The following is a 23,640-nucleotide window of genomic DNA, read 5'->3' as shown; positions in this document are numbered from 1 at the left end:
AAACGCTGGTAATCAGCCCAAAAAGAAGCTCATGTACTTTTTTCAGCTACAGGCGTTTTGCTTCAGGCGTTAAAACGCTCAGATGTGAACAGGGGCTATTTAATGAATGGGGTTTTACTTGTTGGGCGTTTTGGAACGTTTTTTTTGAGCGTTTTTGGAGCTGAAAAACGCTCAAAAACGCCCAGGTGTGAATAGAGCCTCATGCGAATGGCTAGGCGTCATTGTCCCTGGAAGCGCGAGCAGAAACCTGCGTTTCCATGCGGCTCAGGCGTGAACGCAGCTTTATGGAATGGCTGTGATAAGAAAGAGACTGGGAAAACGTTCCAGAAATGAAGAGCAGCTGGGGACACCAACCAGAAAATGTAATCCGAGGCTGAGCTTTGAGCAGAGAGGCGAAACCACCTAGAAGAGGAGGAGGGGGGAGAAGAGAGAGAAGAGAGAAGGGGGACGTCACATCCCCTTGACCCTCCAATCACCTCGGGGTCCCATTTGATTGGAAGGCGGCAAAGGCTTTAATCTCCGCTCTAATTCGGAGCCTTTTGAAGTGGCTGAGTGTGGCAGAGCTGCGGCTGTGTGCGGAGCGGAGAGGAGAGAGCGGAGAGGAGAGCGGGAGCTGCTGGGATCGGATGGGACGGATCTCTTCTCTGACACTGGATATCATATCAGGACACTGACACCCATCGGATCTAATACATACAGGATTATACACCCGGATCCTTATCGGGGACCTACCTTCACCTCTACCTGGGGTCCGTCTACCCCACTGCACCCCACCAATGCCTCTCCGGGGGACATGATCAGCTCGCCAGTGGCTTCTGGAAGTCGTGAGAGTCCTTCAACCCGGGAGATCGGAGACAGATCGGGGACACCCCAAGGAGGAACCCCCCGACTTTTCCATCACAGAGCCTTCGTCCACCCCGTGCCCCCCAGTGACCCCCTCCGCCAGGCCGGGCGACTGCCCATCAAAGTGCTGAAGATGCTGACAGCCCGGAGCGGACACATCCTGCACCCCGAATATCTGCAACCCTTACCATCCACCCCGGTCAGCCCCATCGAGGTAACTGTCTCCCCCACCCCCGAGTACCTGCACCCCCATCCCCGAGTACCTGCACCCCCATCCCCGAGTACCTGCACCCCCATCCCCGAGTACCTGCACCCCCATCCCGAGTACCTGCACCCCCATCCCCGAGTACCTGCACCCCCATCTCCGAGTACCTGTACCCCTACCATCCACCCCGGTCAGCCCCATCGAGGTATGACACCCCCATCCCCGAGTATCTTCAACCCCCTACCATCCATCCACCCCGGTCAGCCCTATTGAGGTAACTGTCACCCTCGGAGTACATGACACCCCTCCCCATAACCTCTACTAGACTTGTGTCCATCTGATCCCCAGAGCCCATTACACCCCCATGAATGGATGCCCCCCCCTCCCCATCACCTCTCCTAGACTTGTGTCCATCTGATCCCCAGAGCCCATTACACCCCCATGGCTGGATGCCCCCCCCCCCTCCCCATCACCTCTCTTAGACTTGTGTCAATCAGATCCCCAGATCCCATTACACCCCCATGACTGGATGCCCCCCACCCCCCTCCCCATCACCTCTCCTAGCCTTGTGTCAATCAGATCCCCAGATCCCATTACACCCCCATGACTGGATGCCCCCCACCCCCCTCCCCATCACCTCTCCTAGCCTTGTGTCCATCAGATCCCCAGAGCCCATGGCATCCCCATGACTGGATGTCCCCCTCCATCACCTCTCCTAGAGCCCATGACACCCCCTTCACTGGCTCTTCCCCACCTCTCCTATACTTGTGTCCATCTGATCCTAAGAGTCTATGATATCCCCATCATTGGACCCCCCCCCCCCCCATTACCTCTCCTAGCATTGTGTCTATCTGATCCCAAAAGTCCATGACACCCCCATCATTGGACGCCCCCCCCTCCCCTCCTTTACTTCTCCTAGACTCTTGTCCTCCTAATCCCTGAACTTTCAGCCCCATAGTCCATGACTCCTCTATCATTGGATGGCTCTTCCTTCACCTCTCCTAGACTCCTGTCCTCCTAATCCGCCATCTTTCATCTGAGCCCCATAGTCCATGACACCCGATTACTAGATCCCCCCAACACATCTCCGGGACTCCTGTCCTCCGAATTACCGGCTTTTATTCCGATCCCTACTTCCTATGACCCCCGATCGATACAGGACTCTTCCTATGCCTTTCCCACTCCTAATCCAATGTTCCCCTAATCCCCGGGATTTTATCTGATCCCCATAGTCAGTGACACCCTGATCTCTACATCCCCCCCCCCCCCCCCTCCACACATCATATCTCCTAGACCCTAATCCCTGTTTTTTTAGACCGATCTATAATAATACCCCGATTATTGGAGACGCATAGATTTATATTTCCCTAATCCCCAATCTATAGGATGAACCCCCATAATCAGCACACCTTTATTTCTAAGGACACCCCGATCATTGGAGGCTCCTTCTTCCCCCCATCACTGTCCGATGTGCTCCTCTCCCCCATCCCCGTTCCCTCCACACTCAGCACATTGTGGGTGCTAATGACACTTCACACCCCGATCTCTGATCGCTCACACATCCCACTCTGGGGATCTGATCGTATTATCGGAACATTCATTCAATTCCCAGCTCCGGCATCTACTCATCCCTCATGTCTGTACGACACAGCTTCCAGCCTACATTATTCTCCTCTGTGTGGCCTCTGTCTATGGACACCCTCTAGGCCAATCTATATAGGATATAGAATCTATACAATTAATATAGAATATAGGATCTATACACTATATATAGAATATATGATTAATGCGGTGTATATAGAATATAGGATCTATACACTATATATAGAATATATGATTAATGTGGTGTATATAGAATATAGGATCTATACACTATATATGGAATATATGATTAATGCGGTGTATATAGAATATAGGATCTATACACTATATATAGAATATTTAATGCGGTGTATAGAGGATCTATACACTACATATAGAATATATGATTAATGCGGTGTATATAGAATATAGGATCTATACACTACATATAGAATATATGATTAATTCGGTGTATATAGAATATAGGATCTATATACTATATATATAGAATATATGATTAATGCGGTGTATATAGAATATAGGATCTAAACACTATATAAAGAATGTAGGATATGTACAATATATAGAAATTATAGACTCTATACAATGTATATAGGATCTACACAATCTATAGGAAATATAGACTCTATACAATGTATAAAGAATATAGGATCTATACACTATAAATAGAATATATGATTAATGCAGTGTATATAGAATATAGGATCTATACACTACATAAAGAATAAAGGATCTATACAATATATAGAAAATATAGACTCTATACAATATATATAGGATCTATACAATGTATATAGCAAATAGGGTCTACACAATGTATAGGATCTATACAGTGTGAATAGAAAATGTATGATCTATACAATCTATATAGAATATAGGATCTATACAGTGTGTATAGAATATAGGATTTATACAATATATAGATCCTATATATATATAAAATATAGGATCTATATAAAGTATACAGAATATAGGATCTATACAATGTATATAGAATATAGGATCTATACAATATACAGAAAATATAGGATCTATACAAAGTATATGAAATAAAGGATCTATACAATGTATATAGAATAAAGGATCTATACAATTTATATAGAATACATGATCTATATTATATATATATATATATATATATATATATATATATATATATATATATATATATATATAGAATACAGGATCTATACAGTGTGTATAGAATACATGATCTATAGGATCTATACCACAATCTATATATTATAGTACAGGGAACCCAGTTAGGAGATCGCACGATCTGTGCCTGGAGTATATCGTAGTGTATAGGGATGATAGAGAGACATGAGAGCTGCCTCTGCTACACAAAGTTTCCTGACTTCTCTGACACCCCCCATAGTGATGATCCGAGGAGAGTGAGGACAGACATCACCCCCCAATGACCCCGCCATCCCTATCCTTCTGTCTGCCCACCTACATTCCTCAGCCATGAGCTCACCCTGTGACAGATGATCCCTATACACTGACTACTGCTGGAGCACCCACTACACCCAATCAGTGACCCCCGGGGTGGCTGGGGACACTTACTCTTCCCTCTGACTGTGTGTAGGGATCAGTGTGCGATCATTAGGAGTTTATATTATTCTATACTTGTAATCTCTCTCTATGTATTTACATATCTTCCCAGAAATAAAATGTGTGCGAATATTTGTATGATACATAAATATTTATGTTTTTGTTTATATAGGTGTATATGCAATAAATGATACACACGTTGCTGTTTATGTGCATATATGGTTTATATGTATACAAACATACCCATGTGTTATGGTAGAGGTATTATGTATCTGTCTGCGAGTGATAAATATATATATTTATATATATATATATATATACATACACAAGTGTGTGGGTTATGTGCGTATATGTATGTGTATATGTGTGTGTGTATGTATATGTATGTATATATATATATGTATGTATGTATGTATATATATATATATATATATATATATATATATGTGTGCACATAACCCACACACTTGTAGTTGTACATATACACCTATATAGTCGCAGAATGTAGTATGCCCTATAAATTGGGGTGGTGTGGCCCTATGTGACCCATATGTGTTTCTTTTCTCCAGTTGGATGCCAAGAAGAGCCCCCTCGCCCTGCTGGCCCAGACCTGCTCCCAGATCGGTAAGCCGGACCCGACCCCATCTAAGCTGTCCTCAGTGACCGGCTCCTCCAGCGGGTCTGATAAGGAGTCCAAGTCCGGTCCTCTGAAGCTGAGTGACATCGGGGCGGAGGACAAGTCAAGCTTCAAGCCGTACTCCAAGCCTCCAGACAAGAAGGAGTCCAGCTCATCCGATAAATCTGGATTCCGGGTGCCCAGCGCCGCCTGCCCACCCTTCACCCCTCGGACTGGGAGCCCCAGCTCCCCCCGCACCCCGCCGCCATCTTCCGAGCCTAAATCCTCGGGGGAGTGTTCGGAGAAGAAGGACGCGGAGCAATGTACGAAGAGCGGCTCCTCTGATAGCGGATCGCACGGGAGGCTGAGTGTGGAGCTCCAGCAGACTCACCGGGAGGGGACCCCGGGCTGTAAGAACCTTTCTGCTGCTCCTTCTCCTACTCCTGTCTCCTCATCCTCCAGCTCCTCTGGTTCCATGTTGGGATCCGGTCTGGTGGCCCCTGTGTCCCCCTACAAACCAGGCCACACGGTCTTTCCTCTGCCCCCGGCTGGCATGTCCTACCCTGGCACCCTGGCCGGAGCCTATGCCGGCTACCCTCATCAGTTCCTGGCACATGGAGTCTCCTTGGACCCCACCAAGGGGAACTCTTTGGTGGGAGCCCAGTTGAGTAGCCTAGGCTGCTCCAGTAAGTCTGCTGCCTCCAGTCCCTTAACAGGGGCCTCTCCACCCTCTGTAATGACTGCCAGTCTGTGTAGGGACCCTTACTGCCTCAGCTACCACTGCGCCTCCCAGTTGGGTGCCAGCGCCACCTGTGCACATGACCTCAAATCTGGATACCCGCTGATGTACCCCAGTCATGCCCTCCATGGGGTCTCACCACCTTCTCTACCCGGGCACCCCCTCTACCCCTATGGTTTCATGCTACCCAACGACCCCTTGCCCCATGTATGCAACTGGGTTTCAGCCACAGGCCCTTGTGACAAGCGCTTCTCCTCCTCCGAGGAACTCCTGGGCCACCTGCGGACACACACAGCCTTCCCAGGCTCCGCGGACAAACTGTTGCCTGGATACCCGAACTCCTCGTCCCTGGCCGCCGCTGCCATGGCTTGCCATATGCACATGCCACAGGGGGCCTCCCACAGCCCTCTGACTCTGAGGAGCCCTCACCACCACCCCCTGGGACTCAGCAGCAGCCGCTACCACCCTTATTCCAAGAGCCCTCTGCCTTCAGGGGGTGCCCCAGTGCCAGTGCCAGCAGCAGCCACAGGACACTACTACTCCCCCTATGCACTCTATGGGCAAAGACTTACAACAGCTTCTGCTCTAGGATACCAATGACTACCTTGGTGGTGACACCTACACATGGAGACAAAAAGACTTGATTTTTTTTTTTTTTTCTATTGAAAAATAAAAATAGATTTTTGGTGTTCATTTGAGGACTGGATCCATGGACACTTATTTATTTATGTTAGCTCCAAGCAGACTCGGTCAAAAAAAGTGCATTTCTGGACAGGTAAAGTGGAAACTCCCCTTGTAGAGTTATAAATAACAGGGACACAATTACGCTTTTTCTCTTTAATGTTACTTAAACAACAAAAAAGTAAAAGAAAAAAAAATGACTGCTTTTATTGTATTGTATCTTATTTAACGTCTGTTTGGGTACAAGCCCTCCCTTTCCCCTCCAAAATCTTACATACAGTGCATGTTTGTTACTAAAACAACCAGCAGTTTGTCATAATTTCAAATTGCCGTTATTTTTAAGGTGTAAACGGTAAAAAAAAAGAGAGAAATTGGTATTTTTTTGTATGTATTCTGGAAGAAAAAAAAAGATTTTATTGCAAAAATTTCTAATTTGCCTTATTTTGTTCTGGTCTAAATCCATTCATTTGTGCATAATATTCACCCATTTAAAAAAAAATAATAATAATTGACAAGCTGTGTGCAAGCTTGCTCGGTCATTTTGCATCATGTATCCAACACACAATGTATTGCTTTCAAAATTAAAAGGAAACAGTATATTTAATTTACACACACGGTTTACTTTTTATTACTTTATTTTTTTTTATACCTAAATACCTGGCAAGTTTAATTTTCCTACCTTAGTAATTTTCTATTTCCGTTCTAACCAACAAATACAATGTGTCTCTTCACTTTCTTTTTTTTTTGTTCACAATATTGTCGAAAAGCAAAAAAAAAATAAAAATCAACTTGAATTTTTTCTCAAATGGGGGAAAATTTAATTATTGGTTCGAGTTTTATAGTAATTTGTTGCTTTTAAACAGGATTAAAATTAAATCTACTTTAACTGCAGGTTTTTGATCTAAAGCTAATAACATCAATTGATTTTTAAGGCCCAATATGGAAAGTTATGAAACAGCCATAAATAAACATAAACGGAAGTGTAAAACTCTAGGAATTAATAGTAACTAGATTTTATTTCTAGATCGAACATTTCTTGGTGACACTACATTTATTTCCATATTTCCACTCCAAAGGACGAGGTTAATTATTATCATTATTATTATGATAACGATGATCTGTTTGATCCATTTATCTGATTTGATTATTCAAAGTGATTCAAATATTCTCAAGTAATTATCCTTCCTTTTACGGTGGGCAAAAAAATATTGTAATACAAATAAAGCATTTGTAGGAAGCATTTTAAAATTTTTGATCTCTGATTTTGGACGATTGGCAGAAAATATTATTTTGGTGGATCTTTATGAAATATTATAGATCAGCGTACAGGGAGTATAGCGTTAGGTACATATAGACGTCTAAGGCAAATGACAATCGGTGCTAAGTGAAGTGTAGGGTGCAAATTAAAGGGGGGGGGTTAATCTCCTATATATCCTTATGATGTTTGACAATTTAAATCTCTTAAAACAAACGCCTGAACTTGTTGCGATGCGATGCGATCTCCTTGAGCTGGGAACTAGGAGCTTTTATTTTTACGCTGGCTATGGCGCTATGCACAGGCGTCGTGTAGTTGGCTTGCAGTTATTTATTTCCTCTCTGTAAAATGTGATGGAGTCTGTCCCTACATTTCACATCGGGCTCTACCAAAAATCAGCCCAGGGACTGGAGCTCCTAGGGTGGGGTGCAAATGAGGCCACCAAAGTGAAATACCTTTTATACTGTGTCACCAGCAGCTGCTGCTACAGGGCGATCTGTCTATGACAACATCTAAGTATGACACAGGCCTGACACTCATCTCATTCCTGCACCAAGCAGGTGACCAAATACTTTCAGGGGATATAGGACTTCGAATTAAAAAAAGAAATAGTTACACACATGGGTGCTCATTTTATTAAAAAAGGAACACTTACCTTGTACATTAAGCTTTTTTTATTATTAATATATATATACATATATATATATATATATATATATATATATATATATATATATATTCTTACTGTTTTTAAATTAATAAGCAAAGTTTTGCCTGTAAATATAATTGGGCATGAATATTTGCTTGTTTTTCTGGTAAAATTGCAGTTCCAGACTGGGAACCACCACAGTACCATTTTCCAAGGTGTGGCCAGGCACCTAAACCTGCAATCTCTCTTCCCATGTATACTATATATATATATATATATATATATATATATACCTTACACACACACATATATATAATACATATTACACATATAATTATGTGTATGTGTGCTGTGTCTAAGATATATATATATATATATATATATATATATATATATATATATATATATATATATATATATATATATATATATATATATATAAATAAATAATATATATATATATTTATATTTATATATTTGTATGTATGTATGTATGTATATATATATATATATATATATATATATATATATATATATATATATATATATATAGTGTGTAATATATATATATATATATATATAGAGAGAGAGAGAGATAGTGTGTAATATATGTTATATAACAATTTAAAAAAAATTACACACTCAAATGTGATATTTCTCTCTGTCTATATATATATATATATATATATATATATATATATATATATATATATATATATTTATTGTGTGTAATATATGTTATATAACAATTAAAAAAATTACACAATCAAATGTGATCTTTCTCTGAGTATTATATATATATATATATATATATATATATATATATATATATATATATATATATATATAAAATCTTAGACACACACATAGGTTTTATATATATATATGTGTGTGTGTGTATATCTTAGATACACATAGGTATATGAACCTATTCACGGAGTAAGTATATAAATAAGTATTTTGGAAATTCCATTATATCCAAAACTATCTTATACATATATTGGCTGAACTGCTAATCAGTTTTAAACCTTCTTATTGGCTATTAACGGCAATTGTTACAAGCAATGATTACTTTGACCAAAATGCAACTTTTTTTTTTTTTTTAGAGTGGATGTGGTGAGAACAAAGTACAGCGATAATAGTCCTCATTTATAATTAAAGGACGATTGAGTGTACTTGATGTGAAATCCCAAGATCAATAAAACTGTTGCAAATCATCTCCTATCATCTGCTACAGGGTAGTGCAGAAAATATTCAGCACCGTTTAATATTTTTCCACCCTGAGATATAAGTGGAATCCTATTTGAATCTGCCTGATGTGTGTGTTTGTGTTTTTTTTTCTTCTATCTAGATAAGTTGACAGTTCCTTTTGGAGACCTTTATTTATTATTCAGCCTTTATAGTTCTAAATGCACGTCTATGTGTGCAGGAAGATTTAAATATTCGTTTTTGGGATAAAGTAAAAGTAAAAAAGATGTACTAGAGCTGACAGCATCAGTATTTTTTGTGTAGACCCCCAAAGTGTGGCTGGGGCGGGGGGGGGGGTATCAAGTGCCCAATCTATCTATCTATCTATCTATCTATCTATCTATCTATCTATCTATCTATCTATCTATCTATCTATCTATCTATCTATCTATCTATCTATCTCTAGATAGATAGATAGATAGATAGATAGATAGATAAATAGATAGATAGATAAATAGATATGTTTAAGGTGGGCACTTTTATTTTTTGTGTATAATGTCATCTTCAAAGGGGCCTGAAACCTATACAATTATTTTTTCATACACAAATAATGAGTATATACTGTATTATATAAATAAAAATCACACACACACACACACACACACACACATATATATATATAATTGTTTGTGTATATAAATGCATACATGTATAGTTTCAGGTTTCTTTGAAGATTACATTATGTACAAAATTGTAGTTTCCTTGTAGGATTTATCAGGTGAAAGTTATTATGGGCTGTTATTAGCACTACTTACAACCAAATTACAGCGACTTTTTGCGGGTGAATGTGGTGAAAACGAAATACACCAATGATAATTTGTTAGTAAAGGACAATTGAGTGTACTTGATGTGAAATTCCAGGATCGATAAACTGTTGCAAATCATCTCCTATCATCTTCAACCACTACAGGAAAGAGCAAAAAATATTTAGCACCCTTTTATTTTATTTTTATTTTTACACCCACCCTGAGATTTAAACGAATCCTGTTCCAATCTGTCTGATGTGTATTTTTTTTTTCATCTGGAGATGACTTAAAGATTAGCTGACAATTCTGTCACAAAGCTTCAGTGTCGAATAAAACCACAAATTAATGATAACAAAGAAATGAATGGGAGCCTACAGGAACCTGCAAGTGGAAATACTTGAAAGAGACTTAAATGGAATGCAATTACATACACGTTCCACTTTCCTTTTCATCAAGTGATTTGAATTAATTTTTATTTCAGCAATTGTACTTTTTTTTTTCTTCCACGATGCATTGGTTTGTCAAGAATAAAAACGTCTTACAATGCCATTGCTGTCATGTTCCAAACTGCTTTACATTTCAGTAAGGAGAGAAAAACAAAGCTATTTGCAATGAATCACGAAGTCGAATAATTCGAGACTTCACACAAGGTGGTGAATCAGAAATCTTGGAGCAATTTGATCACGTCTCAGGTTTTTTTTTTTTTTTTGATACTGAGAGATATTTCATTAGCCTAATATTTGTCATACTGCATTTAGGCGTGAAGATTTCTATTTTCGCCACTAGGGGTCTCCACTGAACACCGACTGTCTAGGTATGAAAGTTGCAACATTTGGTCTACACTTATTTATTGATAAACATTGTTACTTTTTAGTATAACACATCAGAACACAAAAGTATAACATTTTAAATTGCAGACATCCATCTAGCAACAGCAGATTGTGAAAAACAGCATAAAAAAAAAAAAAAAATGTTAGCCATTTTTCAAAGAAGCTATGGGCTGTCATTTATTTACTTTTAGACTAATATTAGTAGGTGATATATTTTCTCACCCTCACCAGGTTTGTAGTCTTCTTCATTTTTTTATACGGTCGGAAACAATCTTTGATCTATAACAAGGAAAGTGTCTTGAGATAAATATATTTGGACAGATAAAGGGAGATGATGTGTGTGTTTCTAGAAAAGACAGTCTTATCTGGCATGTAATTCCAAACTCCATGAACACTCATATAAATTGCCAGCAAAGAAAACAATTGTCTCTGGTAGTATGGGGTGATCTTATCAGGGATTGTGGGAGACAAATTCAGCCTCCTGAAATTGTTACTTTTATCCGCAGTGGGATCTTTTGTTTTACAAGAAGAATTCTTCACATCAGTAGGTACAGTGTAACACTTCAGAAATATTTTATCTATTTCATTTTTTTATTTTTTTTTTTTACAAAATTTCTCCCTTTGAGGACCAACAGAGAGAACTTGTCACAGTATTTCTGCCATTTGAAATTGGGATAAGCAAGACATATGTCTTATGAAAAGACTGTTGATGGGAGATGGACTGTGGCCATCAAGGGGGCAGATTTTTTTTTTTACAATTGGGGCTGTTGCGCACAGCAACCGACTCTGTGCCATCTTTCATTGAAAGAAATCTATTGCTATTGGCAATAGCCTCACACATTCTTTTAACAATCAACCTCAAAGAATGTAATCTTGAATTTGATGGCCTGTGATCTATAACAGAAGATACTGTGATACAAGAGGCCTGGAATTACTAATTTAATTGAAGAAAATAAGACAGTGAGACATTATTATTCTGGGATTTATTACTGCTGATGTGCTTATATGTTAATAAAAGAAGAAAAAGCTGGTGGTGGTTACAGAATGCTTTGCATGTCACACAACCCAAGACTCCATAGGTTGAGCACCAGAGTCCTATATTTTAGTAAGCAAAAGCTTATTGTTATAGATGTGTTATCATTATTATTATTATATAGGATGTATATAGTGCCGACAGTTTACACAGCGCTTTACAACTTGAGGGTAGACAGTACAAATACAATACACTTTAATACAGTAGGAATCAGAGGACCCTGCTCGTTAGAGCTTACAATCTAATTATAGTTTTGTTTAAAGGGAATCAGTACTTGGCATTGTTTGGCAAGCTGCACATCCCCTGGTGTAAATGGTTCTGCTTTGTGGATGGATGTACAGCTCAGTGCCCCAAAAACAGGCTCACCCTAGACCTAATACAATAAACATAATTTAGCAAGCTAGAATTTAATAATAACAAGAGGTGTAGGGATTCCCCCGCGCTATGGACTTCTGCCACTTCTCACTTGCACTCAACACTTTTTTTAGAATTTAATAATATTAGTATTATTTTTATTATTAATTGTATTTATTAATATAGAAATTAATCTACTAGCATTGGACTGTAGGACGTGATACCCTTACATCAGTTTTTCTCAACCAGGGTTCTGTGGAACCGTTGGGTTCCTCCAGAGGTTGCTAGGGGTTCCTTGAGCAATGGGCAATTTCTGCCTCTCAGATAAGTTCTCCCTAAAACCATTGATCTTTTTAGCTATCTGGAAGAAGGTAATTCTTCCCAATGACCACAGATGTAAGGAGCATTCATCCCACTGACCATCACTCTAATGGATCATGAGTTGTAAATAAAGTAATTTTTAGCAGGGGTTCCCTAAGACCTGAAAATTATTTCAAGGGTCCCTCTGTGTTGAAAAGGTTGAGAAAGGCTGCCTTATACCATGCAGCAGGAGGTGTTTGCAATGCTGTTTAATTGGTACCAAGTCCCTTTGATATCCACATTGTTAGACCCCTGGCATATGAATTGGTACACTATGAGGTTGATTTACTAATACTGGAGAGTGCAAAATCTGGTGCAGCTGTGCATGGTAGCTAATCAGCTTCTAATTTCATCTTTTTCATTTAACCTTCCTAGCGGTATTCCCGAGTGTGGCTCAGGGTTAAATTTCAGTGCCAAAAGCGGTAACCCCGAGCCACACTCGGGGTACCGCTAGGAAGATCGCTGGATCCAGGTAGAGGGGTTACTTACCTTGTCGCCGGGATCCAGCGATGTATCCTGGTGGTGTGCGGCATCAGGGGGGTGGAACCGACGGCAAATTCAAAAGTAAAACACACCAAACACACTGATACATTGCATAATTAAATAAATTAACATTAGTTTGCCCCCCAGTGCCCTTTCCTGCAGTTTTACTGTACTTAATATATATATATATATATATATCTATATCTATATATATAGATATATATATATCTATATATATACATATATAGATATATATATATGTATATGTATATATATATATATATATATATATATATATATATATATCTACGTATGTATATATACGTATGTATATATAGATGTTATAAAGAAGAACGCACAGTAATAAAAAAAAATCATATGTAAATAGTTGGTTTGGGCTGCTTATTCTTAAGAATTACATGCAAAATAATGGTACCGCTTTCAGCACCTAAAATCGGAAAGAATCCTACTGCCAGGGAGGTTAAGCTTTGAAAAAAAAAAAGGAAAAAAAAAAATGGAAGTTGGTTGGTTTCGTTACAGGGCTGCAGCAAATGTTGCACTCTACAGTGTTAGTAAATCAACCCCTATATAATGTTTCCCTTCTTTAGAAGGCAGTATTGCACAACCAACACAATAGTATTTTAATGATTGTTCCAGCCTAGGTTAGTAATATTTGTTGTAAATGATAAGATTAGACATTAGATGGCAGTTGGATATGAATTCATTATGTGACTACCAAAAGGCAGGGGACCCAGGCCCAGTTTATGATTGTTGTAAAAAACATATACGCCTTTTGTTAAAAACACCTAATACATTGAAAATGCAGTACCTATAAATTTAACACGATGCATACATGCATTTTCCCTGTTTTTTTTTTAATTTCGTCCCCTAAAAACAAGGACACTAAAAATGATGACCACTAATTTAAACGTGTATTGAGTTTTTAGTGTGTTATCACTGACTATAATGTAACACTCGTTTTTACAAAAGTGCATGATGGATGCAGCAAGCAAATTATTTCAACAACGCACGGCACGGTTCTGGAAACCAGCCTACTGATGTGAAGTGCTTCATAGATTGAATGGAAATTCTTTTCTTTCTGCTTTTGGGGCCAGGGCCGCTGATAGGGGGGGACCACCAGTCCTCCTGTAGGGCGCCTGGGCACACAGGGGGGCCCCCAACAGCACGGAGAATCAGTGCAGTCGAGCGGTGGGGCAATTAAAGAAGGAAGCCCTGTGCAGCTCTCTGCAGCAGCTGAAAGCCAGTTTCTCCCCTTCCTACTAGCTTTCAGCTGCTGCTGTGAAAGAGAGACACAGGGCATCGTTCCTGCAATTTCTTCTCCGACACCGATCCCCCTCCCTGTTCTGCCTGCTTCTGATACCCCCTCTCCCCGTGTGCCCCCCCCTTTCACTGTGCCCCGCCCCCCACATCGCTGTAGGCTTCCCTGTCCTGTAAAAAATAACAATGTATATAAAAAAAATTAAACATTGTAGTAATTAATTAAAAAAAAACCTTACAATAAAATAATTGTAAACATTTTTAACATTTAAAAAAAAAAAATAGAATTTTTTTTTTAAATGTAAAAATTAATTAAAAAGGGCTACTTTACACAGGTTCTATGTTATGTTTGTGTCCGATAATAATGATTTTAGTGTATAGTTAGTGAAAATATTGTCTGCCAGGTAGGCTGTACGGGGCCCCGTGATTTCTAACAGCAGCCCTGTTTTGGGCACTGTGAACATGCATTTGGATGCAGTTACATCTCACTGGGGTGAACAGGCCCTATGGTCTAGTTCCAGGTTGTGTGCATCCATAGACACACATAGTGAGGCTCGGCACCCGCACCACCTCGCACTTTGCTCACAGGATTGAATGGACAGCAGTGGGAGCCAATGGCTCCTGTTGCTGCCACTCTGTCCTGTGAATACAGGGAGAGAGGAGAAAGCTGCTACACATGGGCACAGTGCTGGATCGAGTGAGGACTCAAGTGCGTATTTATGGGGATAAGGGGGTGATACTGCTACTGTAGTACTGGGTCATTACATTTTTACCTTATTGCAGGGAATGCATTAAGATAAAGAAACTTCTCCAGGTTTCTCAGGTTCACCTTTCTCTACATCCTGCACCTCTATAGTCATAAACCAGGGATCTCCGAACTACGGCCCTCCAGCTGTTGCGGAACTTCATGTCCCATAAGGCATTGTAACATTCACAGACATGACTAGACATGATGGGAATTGTAGTTCCTAAACAACTGGAGGGCCATAGTTTGGAGACCCTGTCATAAACAGAAGTGCTTGTGCATTCATTCCTATTTAGGTGAAAAACTGGCCAAGAAGACGAGGTGGGATGGATGGGTTTTACAAGCAAGGCTAGCTTTTAAGTTCAACTCCATTGGAATAATGAGTTTAATGTGTTCGCCGTTTGCCATGTGGTGGTTACAGCACTTTTTTATTTTGAGCACTTATTTTATTTTATACACCCCAGACTAAGCTCTTCTTTAGATTGAAACCTTTAGGGTATTTTACTTAGCGAGTTTGGGTGCACTATCACATTTAGATATGGTATTTTGGTTGGTGGGGAGGGGTTTTATCTCCAAGTTGTTCTCATATCTCTTAGTTATCAGTGGCCAGGAGTCAGTGTTTTATTGCAGTCAGGATTCTTTTTAAGTCTTGGAAGAATGGAAGTAATAGATTGAATTTAGGAGCCTAGAGTAGGGTGATTTCTATCAGTTGATTAGAACCCCTATGCTTCCTTTTGGTACTTCCTTTAGTTGTTTACCGCAGTATGGAAAGAGCCACCAAGAGGAGATAGAGTTCAATGACAAATTGAGGTAGAGGGGTATCTCTCAATTCACCTCTTCCTATAAGTAAAAAACACACATCAAACAAATCTACTTTAACCAGTTGCTGACCGCGCCACGCAGATTTACTGCGGCAGGGCATCTCGGCTGCGCATAATCACATAGATCTACTTGATTATGTGCACGCGGTCTCGGTGGTGCACGCGCGCTGCCAGAGCCGCGCTACCGCTGTGATTAGACACAGAGGGAGCCAGACCATGGGAGGAGCGGGCTCGATCATGGCCGGCCTCCCGTGATCTTCGGGTAAACTGACAGGAGAGCCGCCTGCCTATGTAAACAAAGCAGACGGCTCTCCTGTCACACTGGCACAGTGAGTTCGCTGAAACACCAATCTCTGTGTGCCTGTCACAGAGCCCCCCTCCCCAGTTAGCAAGCACATTTAGGCTTACATTTAACCCCTTGATCACCCCCAGTATTAACCCCTTCCCTGCCAGTATTATTTATATAGTAACAGTGCATATTATTTAGCACTAATTACTGTATTAATGTCACTGGTCCCCAAAAAGTGTCAGATTTTGTTTGCCGCAATGTCACAGTCCCGCTAAAAATCACTGATTGCCGTCATTACAAATAAAAACAAAATAAAAAGTCCAAAAATCTATTCTGTAGTTTGTAAACGTGACAACTTTTGCACAAACCAATTAAAATATAATTTTTTTTTTTACCAAAAATATGTAGCAGAATACAAATTGGCCTAAACTGATAAAAAAAATTTGATTTATTTTATTTTTTTTTATTCGGAATGTTTTATAGCAGAAAGTAAAAAATATGGTGTTTATTTTAAAATTGTCGCTCTTTTATGGTTTATAGCACAAAATCTAAAAAACGCAGAGGTGATCAAATACCACCAAAAGAAAGATCTATTTGTGCGGGAAAAAAAAGGACAGCAATTTGTATTTGAGTACAGCGTCGCACGACCGCGCAATTGTTAGTTAAAGTAACGCAGTGCAGAATCGCAAAAAATGGCCTGGTCATTAAGGGGGTAAAACCTTCCGGAGCTGAAGTTATTAATAAGTTCCTAAACATTTTTAGGCATCCTCCCTAGGTTTCCTGGTGGGTGGGCGGACGCACCCTGTGAGAGTTGATTGATTATTACCAATAGGAGGGGCTTTTTGTTTCAAGAGACCATCGTTGTTATTTAAAGTGTTACTAAACCCAGGAGCTTGTATTCTCTATATCTGGTCTCTTACAGTACACAGAATATGGAAATGCAATTATTTTAGTAATTATAAACTGCTAAATACCTTTTCTCATTCATCAGCAGTATAGAGCAGCCTTGTGACTTATCAGTGTCTGGTTAAAGCTTGTAGGAGGAGTTTTCATTATCCTCTTACTGTCCTATGAGGCTGCAGGACCCCTGACCCTCTGTCTGGACAGTGCTGATTGACACTGTGATGATCAAACGCACCCTCCCAAGAAAAAAAGAATAAAAAATACTCCCTAGCAATTCACATTTCACCTGTGCAAAGTGACTCCAAAGACTGTACTGTCGCGGGTTCGATCCCCATGCAGGCCACCAGAAAAAAACAAAAAAAAAAACAAAGACTCTGTACCATCAGGAGATGGATTGGGGACAGTGGAAGAAGGGGAGGATCAGAGAAGACAGGATCAAACAGCCTTTTTACACAATGTGGAGGATTAACCCCTTATGTTCTGCAGTGAGTATAACAAGCATGCTTTACTGCATATACAAACTGTTTTTACTGTTGTGGGTTTAGTAACATTTTATTGTCTCCGAAGTAATGCAGAAATAAACGAAATACCTCTTTAACCACTTAAGGACCGGAAGGATTTACCCCCTTAATGACCAGGCCATTTTTTGTAATATGTCACTGAGTTACTTTAACTGACAGTGGCACAGTTGTGCGACGCTGTAGCCAAATAAAATTGTCCTCCCCCCCCCCCCAAATAGCTTTCTTTTGGTGGTATTTGATCACCTATAAACAAAAAAAGAGCGACAATTCTGAAAAAAAAAGATATTTTTTACTTTCTGCTATAAAACGTTCCCAATAAAAAAAAAAAAAAAAAATCGAATTTTTTCATTAATTTAGGCCAATATGTATTTTGCTACATATTTTTGGTAAAAAAAAAAAAAAATTCCAGTAGGCGTATAATTATTGGTTTGCACAAAAGTTATCGCGTCTACAGGGGAAAGATTTATGTCATTTTTATTTTATTTTTTATTTTTTACTAGTAATGGCGGCGATCAGAGATTTTTAGTGGGACTGTGACATTGTGGCGGACAGATAGGACCCCTAACTGACACTTTTAACATTTTTGAGGGGACCAGTGACATTACTACAGTAATCAGTGCTAAAAATATGCAGTTACTGTACTAATGACACTGGCAGGGAAGAGGCTAACACCAGGGGCGACCAAAGGGTTACATGTGTGCCTAGGGGGTACTTTCTAACCGTGTGGGGGATGTACTGACTGGATGAACACAGCGATCCCATGTTCCCAGGGCCGGATTAAGAGCATCATGGGCTTGGTGCTGAGGATTTTGAAGGGCCTTAAGGGCCGTGCCTTGGCATGCACCCAGAGGAGGAAGGGTGCAGCCATGCATGCCTAATTCAACATGGGATGCTGTCTCTGAAGCCCATAAACACATCCATGCATCGGCAACTGTCCCTCCTTGTCCGGCCTTCGTGCTGTGTGGGGAGGTTCTGAGGGAGCTGCCTGGGGAAGCGAGCATAGAAGCCAGACTTCTGTGTTTACAAGTGACAGAAGAGCGGTAACAGTGAATATGGCCAACCCGGGGCCTATATAAAAGGTAGGGGCCTGGAGCTGCAGCTCCAATAGCCCCTACGTTAATCTGGCCCTGCATGTTCCTAAATAGGAGGAACACAGGATCGCTGTGTTCATTACTGACAGATCAGCGATGTGCCGTGTTTACTTCATCAGACCGCCGTTCTGTCTCCATGGGGAGCGATCGTGGGTGCCTGGCGGACAGTGCATCAGCCGGACCCGCTGATTGGCTCCCCCTCTAGCCAATCAGCACGTGTGTGCCGCCAGAGGCGCCCCCACTAACTTCTACACTAAGCGACATACAGGTACGTCGTTTCGCGTAACAGAGCAAACCTGCGGCAGTATACCTACAGCGGCTGGTCAGCAAGTGGTTAAATCAAGCATATTTAGGGAAAAGTATATTTTTTTTAAATGGCAGAAATTAAGCCGGAAATGCCATAACTCCACAGGAGTTATGGAGTTGCCGGCTTAATTTCTTCTTTGGACGCTTGAACAGGGGAGAGGGGATACCCAGTCTGAGCACCGAATCTCAGCAAGAATTTTCCAGTTTTGACGTTGAGCCTAGGTATTTTCTACTTATATTTTTTTCTATACCCTACTAATCTTATGTAACTAAAAAAAAAAAAAACTAGCTGGCGATTTTAGACCCTTGTAAGTGTTTAATGGCTATTAATTTGAAGCAGAAGGTACTTTCTGACCACACGTGAAAGAAAAGCCACTCGTATGAAACCTGATGCAGGAATCTCAGCTACGATTGAGCCTTCAACTAATTAATATGTGAAGCTTAAATAAATTATCATACATCAGCATCAAGCAGACAACTATAACATCTGACACACCAAATAGAGCTTGGTGTCAACAGCAGGGGGAGAATGGTGTTTGATTAGCTGAGTGTACAGCATTAATGGGTAGAGATGCATGTACAGAGATGTATGAGATGTCACTCAGTAGCTACAGGTAGAAGGGATGTCATTAGACACAGAGTGTGGACAGCTGTTGTGGAGATTGATGCCGGGTAAATGATTAGCCACAAAAATTCGAACATTAGAAACGTTTAAAGTGTATTATAACCAATTGTTCCTGATTTCCTGGGACAGTCCCAAATTTTGAATTTTTGTCCCCGGAAAAGTCCTTTGGTTTCAAAACCAGCCCATTGTGCTTTCTTCATGGTACAATCATTTTACCAGGGTGCATGCCCATCTGCTTAACCACTTTACCACTATTTTGCTGTCTTACGTCTGGGCCACTTTTTGCGATTCGGGGCTGTGCGACTTTACCTGACAATTGCGCGGTCGTGCGACGCCGTACCCAAACGAATTTGACGTCCTTTTTTTCCCACAAACAGAGCTTTCTTTTGGTGGTATTTGATCACCTGTGCGATATTTACTTTTTGCGCTATAAACAAAAAAAGAGCGTTTATTTTGAAAAAATAACAATATTTTTAACATTTTTTTATATGAAATTCCCCCCCAAAAAAGATGTAAAAACCAATTTTTTTTTATTTTTTGGCCAATTTGTTTTCTGCTACCTATGTTTGTTAAAAAAAAATCACAATAAGCGTATTTTGATTGGTTTGCGCAAAAGTTATTGCGTTTACTAACAAAGGGAAAGATTTATGTCATTTTTGGTGTTTTTTTTTTAACGAGTAATGGCGGCGATCTGCGATTTTCTTTGCGGGACCTCGACATTGCGGCGGACAGATCGGACCCTTGACTGACATTTTTGACACTTTTGGGGGTACCAGTGACATTACTACAGTAATCAGTGCTATACATATGCACTGTTACTGTAAAAATGACACTGGCAGGGAAGGGGTTAATTTTATTGGAGAGGGAGGGGTTAATGTATGCCTGGTGCTTACTGACATGTGGGGGGGGGAGGTGACTGTGTGAGACAAGGACAGATCGGAGTGTTCAGCTATGCTGAACACTCCGATCTGTCACTCCCTGTCACTGAGGAGATCCGCCCGCTTGTGTTTACACAGGCGGGCGGATCTCCACACTAGATCCCAGACGATCGGGGCAGAGCAGCGGCGATCGCCGCTGCTCCTCCCCTGGCCCGACTCCCGCTGTGAATGAAAACAGCGGGAGCGCGCCTCCGGCGGCGCGCGAGTGCCGCCTACAGGGGAGGAGTCTGGCGACGTAGGTCTACGTCGTCAGACGGGATCGTGCCACTTTGCCGCAGTACTATTCCAGTACTCAGTGGTAAAGTGGTTAAAGGTACACCTAATATAAATTGGGCAATAGCATATATGTTTCCATTCACACTTAGTGTGAGTATAGCCAGGTGATTTAGAGGCTTTTTTTAAATGTTTGTTCAGGCGTTTTTCCCAACAATTCAATCAATTACTATCAAATAACACAGGCCCTTACATTACATAGTTGTTGGTAGATCTAAAGGACATTTTACAATCAGACTGTAATGTGCGTGATGAGCTTAAGAGGCCAAAAACGTGAGATTCTGCCCCAAAATGTGCTAATATTCCAATATATGAAAACATTATATTAAAGGGTAACTCCACTTTAGTGCAGAAAAAAATAGAAAATAAAGAAAAAATAATATAGCGTATACAATTGTGACACAAATCATATTGTAATTGAATGTTATTAAAATGACCTTTCCTTTTCAATCTGCAGCAGCTGTAATTTTCTGAAAATGCAATGCAATATGGCTACCTGGAGCTGTTCTGTACACAGAATGTGTACTGACCACACCCCAGAAACCTAATTTCCTGCTTGTGTGATTAACTCACCAATTTTCCCAGAAGTCTGCACTAAGATACAAGTCAGATTTTTGGCATCCCCTGGAACAAAAATGTAATTTTTAGAGAGATATTCCCAATAGGAACACGTCTAAAGGGATGCAGGCCCAGCATATTTCCTCATTAGTGCCCTGCAGCTGCACAGCTGACTGATAATTATGAAACCACTCCCATTAGACCCACTCAGCACAGAGCCACAGAGGAACAAACAGGATTTCTTCAGAATAACAAAAGGTAGGAATCTGCAACAAAGGTTGGTATAATCCTTGCAATGTACATAGACAGGGGAGGACTGGACTAGGGGTCAGGGGGGCATTTGCCCCTTGGGCCGCTCTGATACCCCATAAAAAGGCTGCCCCGCACCTGCCACAGACATGCCTAAAGGATTCCTAGTGAAGAGAAGTAAAAAGTCACTGCCGCTGACCTACTGAGTGAGGTTGAAGACAAGGACAAAGTGCAGCCCCCCCCCCCCAGCACGAATGATGTAAACTGTGTCTGAGCAGAGGCCGGTTCCATGCCCCACTGGAGACTCTTCTGCCCCGCCCATCCCCAACCGAGCTGTCCCAGCCCCCCCCAACCTCTCCCTGCTGGCCAGATCGGGAATCCGGATTGAGCCGGTAAGTAGAGAGTATCTGGAGCAGGGCTTCAGTTTGGAATGGGGGTCAGGAGGAGGACTGGGAGAGTGGGGGGGGGGGGTGAGGGAAAGTGGGAGAGGGCCGAGTCGCTGCACCCTGGGCCTCTGGTTTGTACTTGCCCCCTGGGCTGAAAGTTGCCAGTCTGCCCCTGTACATAGATCACCCAGAGGGGAATGCTTTTTTCTCAACAAAAGTGGAGTCACGTATATAACTAATATATGTGTGTAAGTGGTGCGCTAAAACAGATGAATGACAAAAATCAATCAATCAGTGACATGAAATAAAGAAATTAATATTTCCACATGGTGAATAAAAATGGTGAATACTCTTATATTCCAAATTAACATCAAAATGTCCATAAATTGTCCATAAAAAAGGTGATGACTCCAACAGATGAAAAGTATATAAAGTGCTTTCCAAATCTAATGTGAATGCCCACCACCTGGTGAAATTCCTCCTTACCGGGCAGAAAAGGGTAAAGTGCCACAATAATGTATACAACTAAAGATGAAACAAACAATCCCACAGTGCTCCAAATACTCCTTGTGAAATCACCCAGGCAAGCCTCTTACCAGACTCCAAACAAAAGGCGCTTGGTATTCACTCCCCGGGGACACTAACTTCTGCTCCTCATCAGCAATCAAGCACAGGTCCCAGATATATGGATCTGACAGATACTCTCCACTATGTGATATAAAAGATAGAAGCAGCTGATAGTGTATTACCTCAAGGATTTTATTAAATAAGTCGTTTTGCACTTACATGAAACATTCTTGTTGCCAGCTAAATACAGTTAATGCAGGGAATTCCTAGTAGGTAATCCTGTCCGGCTGCAGCACGGACAGCGAGTGACGTGTGTGATGGGTACGCCTCCTTTCTGACGCGTTTCCTCCGATTGGACTTCGACTGAGACCAGTTGCCTGTGAGGGGCTGACTGCCGACGTAAATCGTCGTTAGTCAGTCGGCAAGTGGTTAATGAGCTTTTTTTTTTAAAGCCTAAGGCTCAAAAAGGTTGGTTTCGGGGCGCAGAGCACTTGTGACATTAGCGAATCAACATTCACTTCCTGCTTCTCCTCCTGGCCAATCAGCATAGGAAGCTTTTGTTAAGACCGGATTGGCCCGGGAGAAGAAGCCGCCTGCAACCTGGATAGGATAGGTGCGGACCTGGTAGGGGAGGGGGGGAGGGCTTGTTTGCCGCCCCTCTCCCCAAAAAAATAAAGCGCCAGCTGCCACTGGTTTCGCCCCTTTTCTGTGTCAAGGCCCATGTGTTAAAGGAGACACGTTGTGAAAGAGATATGGACAGTGTCACTGCTGGCCTTTTCCTTTTTAAAATGCTAGTTTCTTGGCTGTCTTGCTGAACCAGTGGTTGCAGTATTTTCTGAGTCATTGGCAGAAGTTCTGGTTTTGGTATGACATCACTGGTTGCTTTTTCTTT

The 23,640-nt window shown here is 41.0% G+C and overlaps 1 protein-coding gene across 1 annotated transcript; it reads left to right on the top strand.

Moving 5' to 3' along the window:
- The first annotated feature begins 409 nt into the window (after nucleotides 1-409).
- On the top strand, nucleotides 410-6,188 carry ZNF503 (zinc finger protein 503). The gene is made up of 2 exons (XM_082266795.1): nucleotides 410-1,057; nucleotides 4,774-6,188. The coding sequence occupies exons 1-2, from the start codon at nucleotides 794-796 to the stop codon at nucleotides 6,157-6,159; spliced, it is 1,650 nt and encodes a 549-aa protein (XP_082122921.1). The 5' UTR covers nucleotides 410-793; the 3' UTR covers nucleotides 6,160-6,188.
- The last annotated feature ends 17,452 nt before the right edge of the window (nucleotides 6,189-23,640 follow it).

The sequence above is a fragment of the Pelophylax lessonae genome (assembly GCF_965119305.1).
Source record: "Pelophylax lessonae genome assembly, chromosome: 9".
NCBI classification, from domain to species: Eukaryota; Metazoa; Chordata; class Amphibia; order Anura; family Ranidae; genus Pelophylax; species Pelophylax lessonae.
This window is presented reverse-complemented; position numbering and strand designations above follow the sequence as displayed.

What these genes read in the sequence shown, in the direction of transcription:
- ZNF503 (XM_082266795.1), top strand. Translation starts at nt 794, where the DNA reads ATGATCAGCTCGCCAGTGGCTTCTGGAAGTCGTGAGAGTCCTTCAACC. An exon ending in CCCCGGTCAGCCCCATCGAG is followed by an intron (nt 1,058 to 4,773) that starts GTAACTGTCTCC and finishes TCTTTTCTCCAG; the next exon opens with TTGGATGCCAAGAAGAGCCC.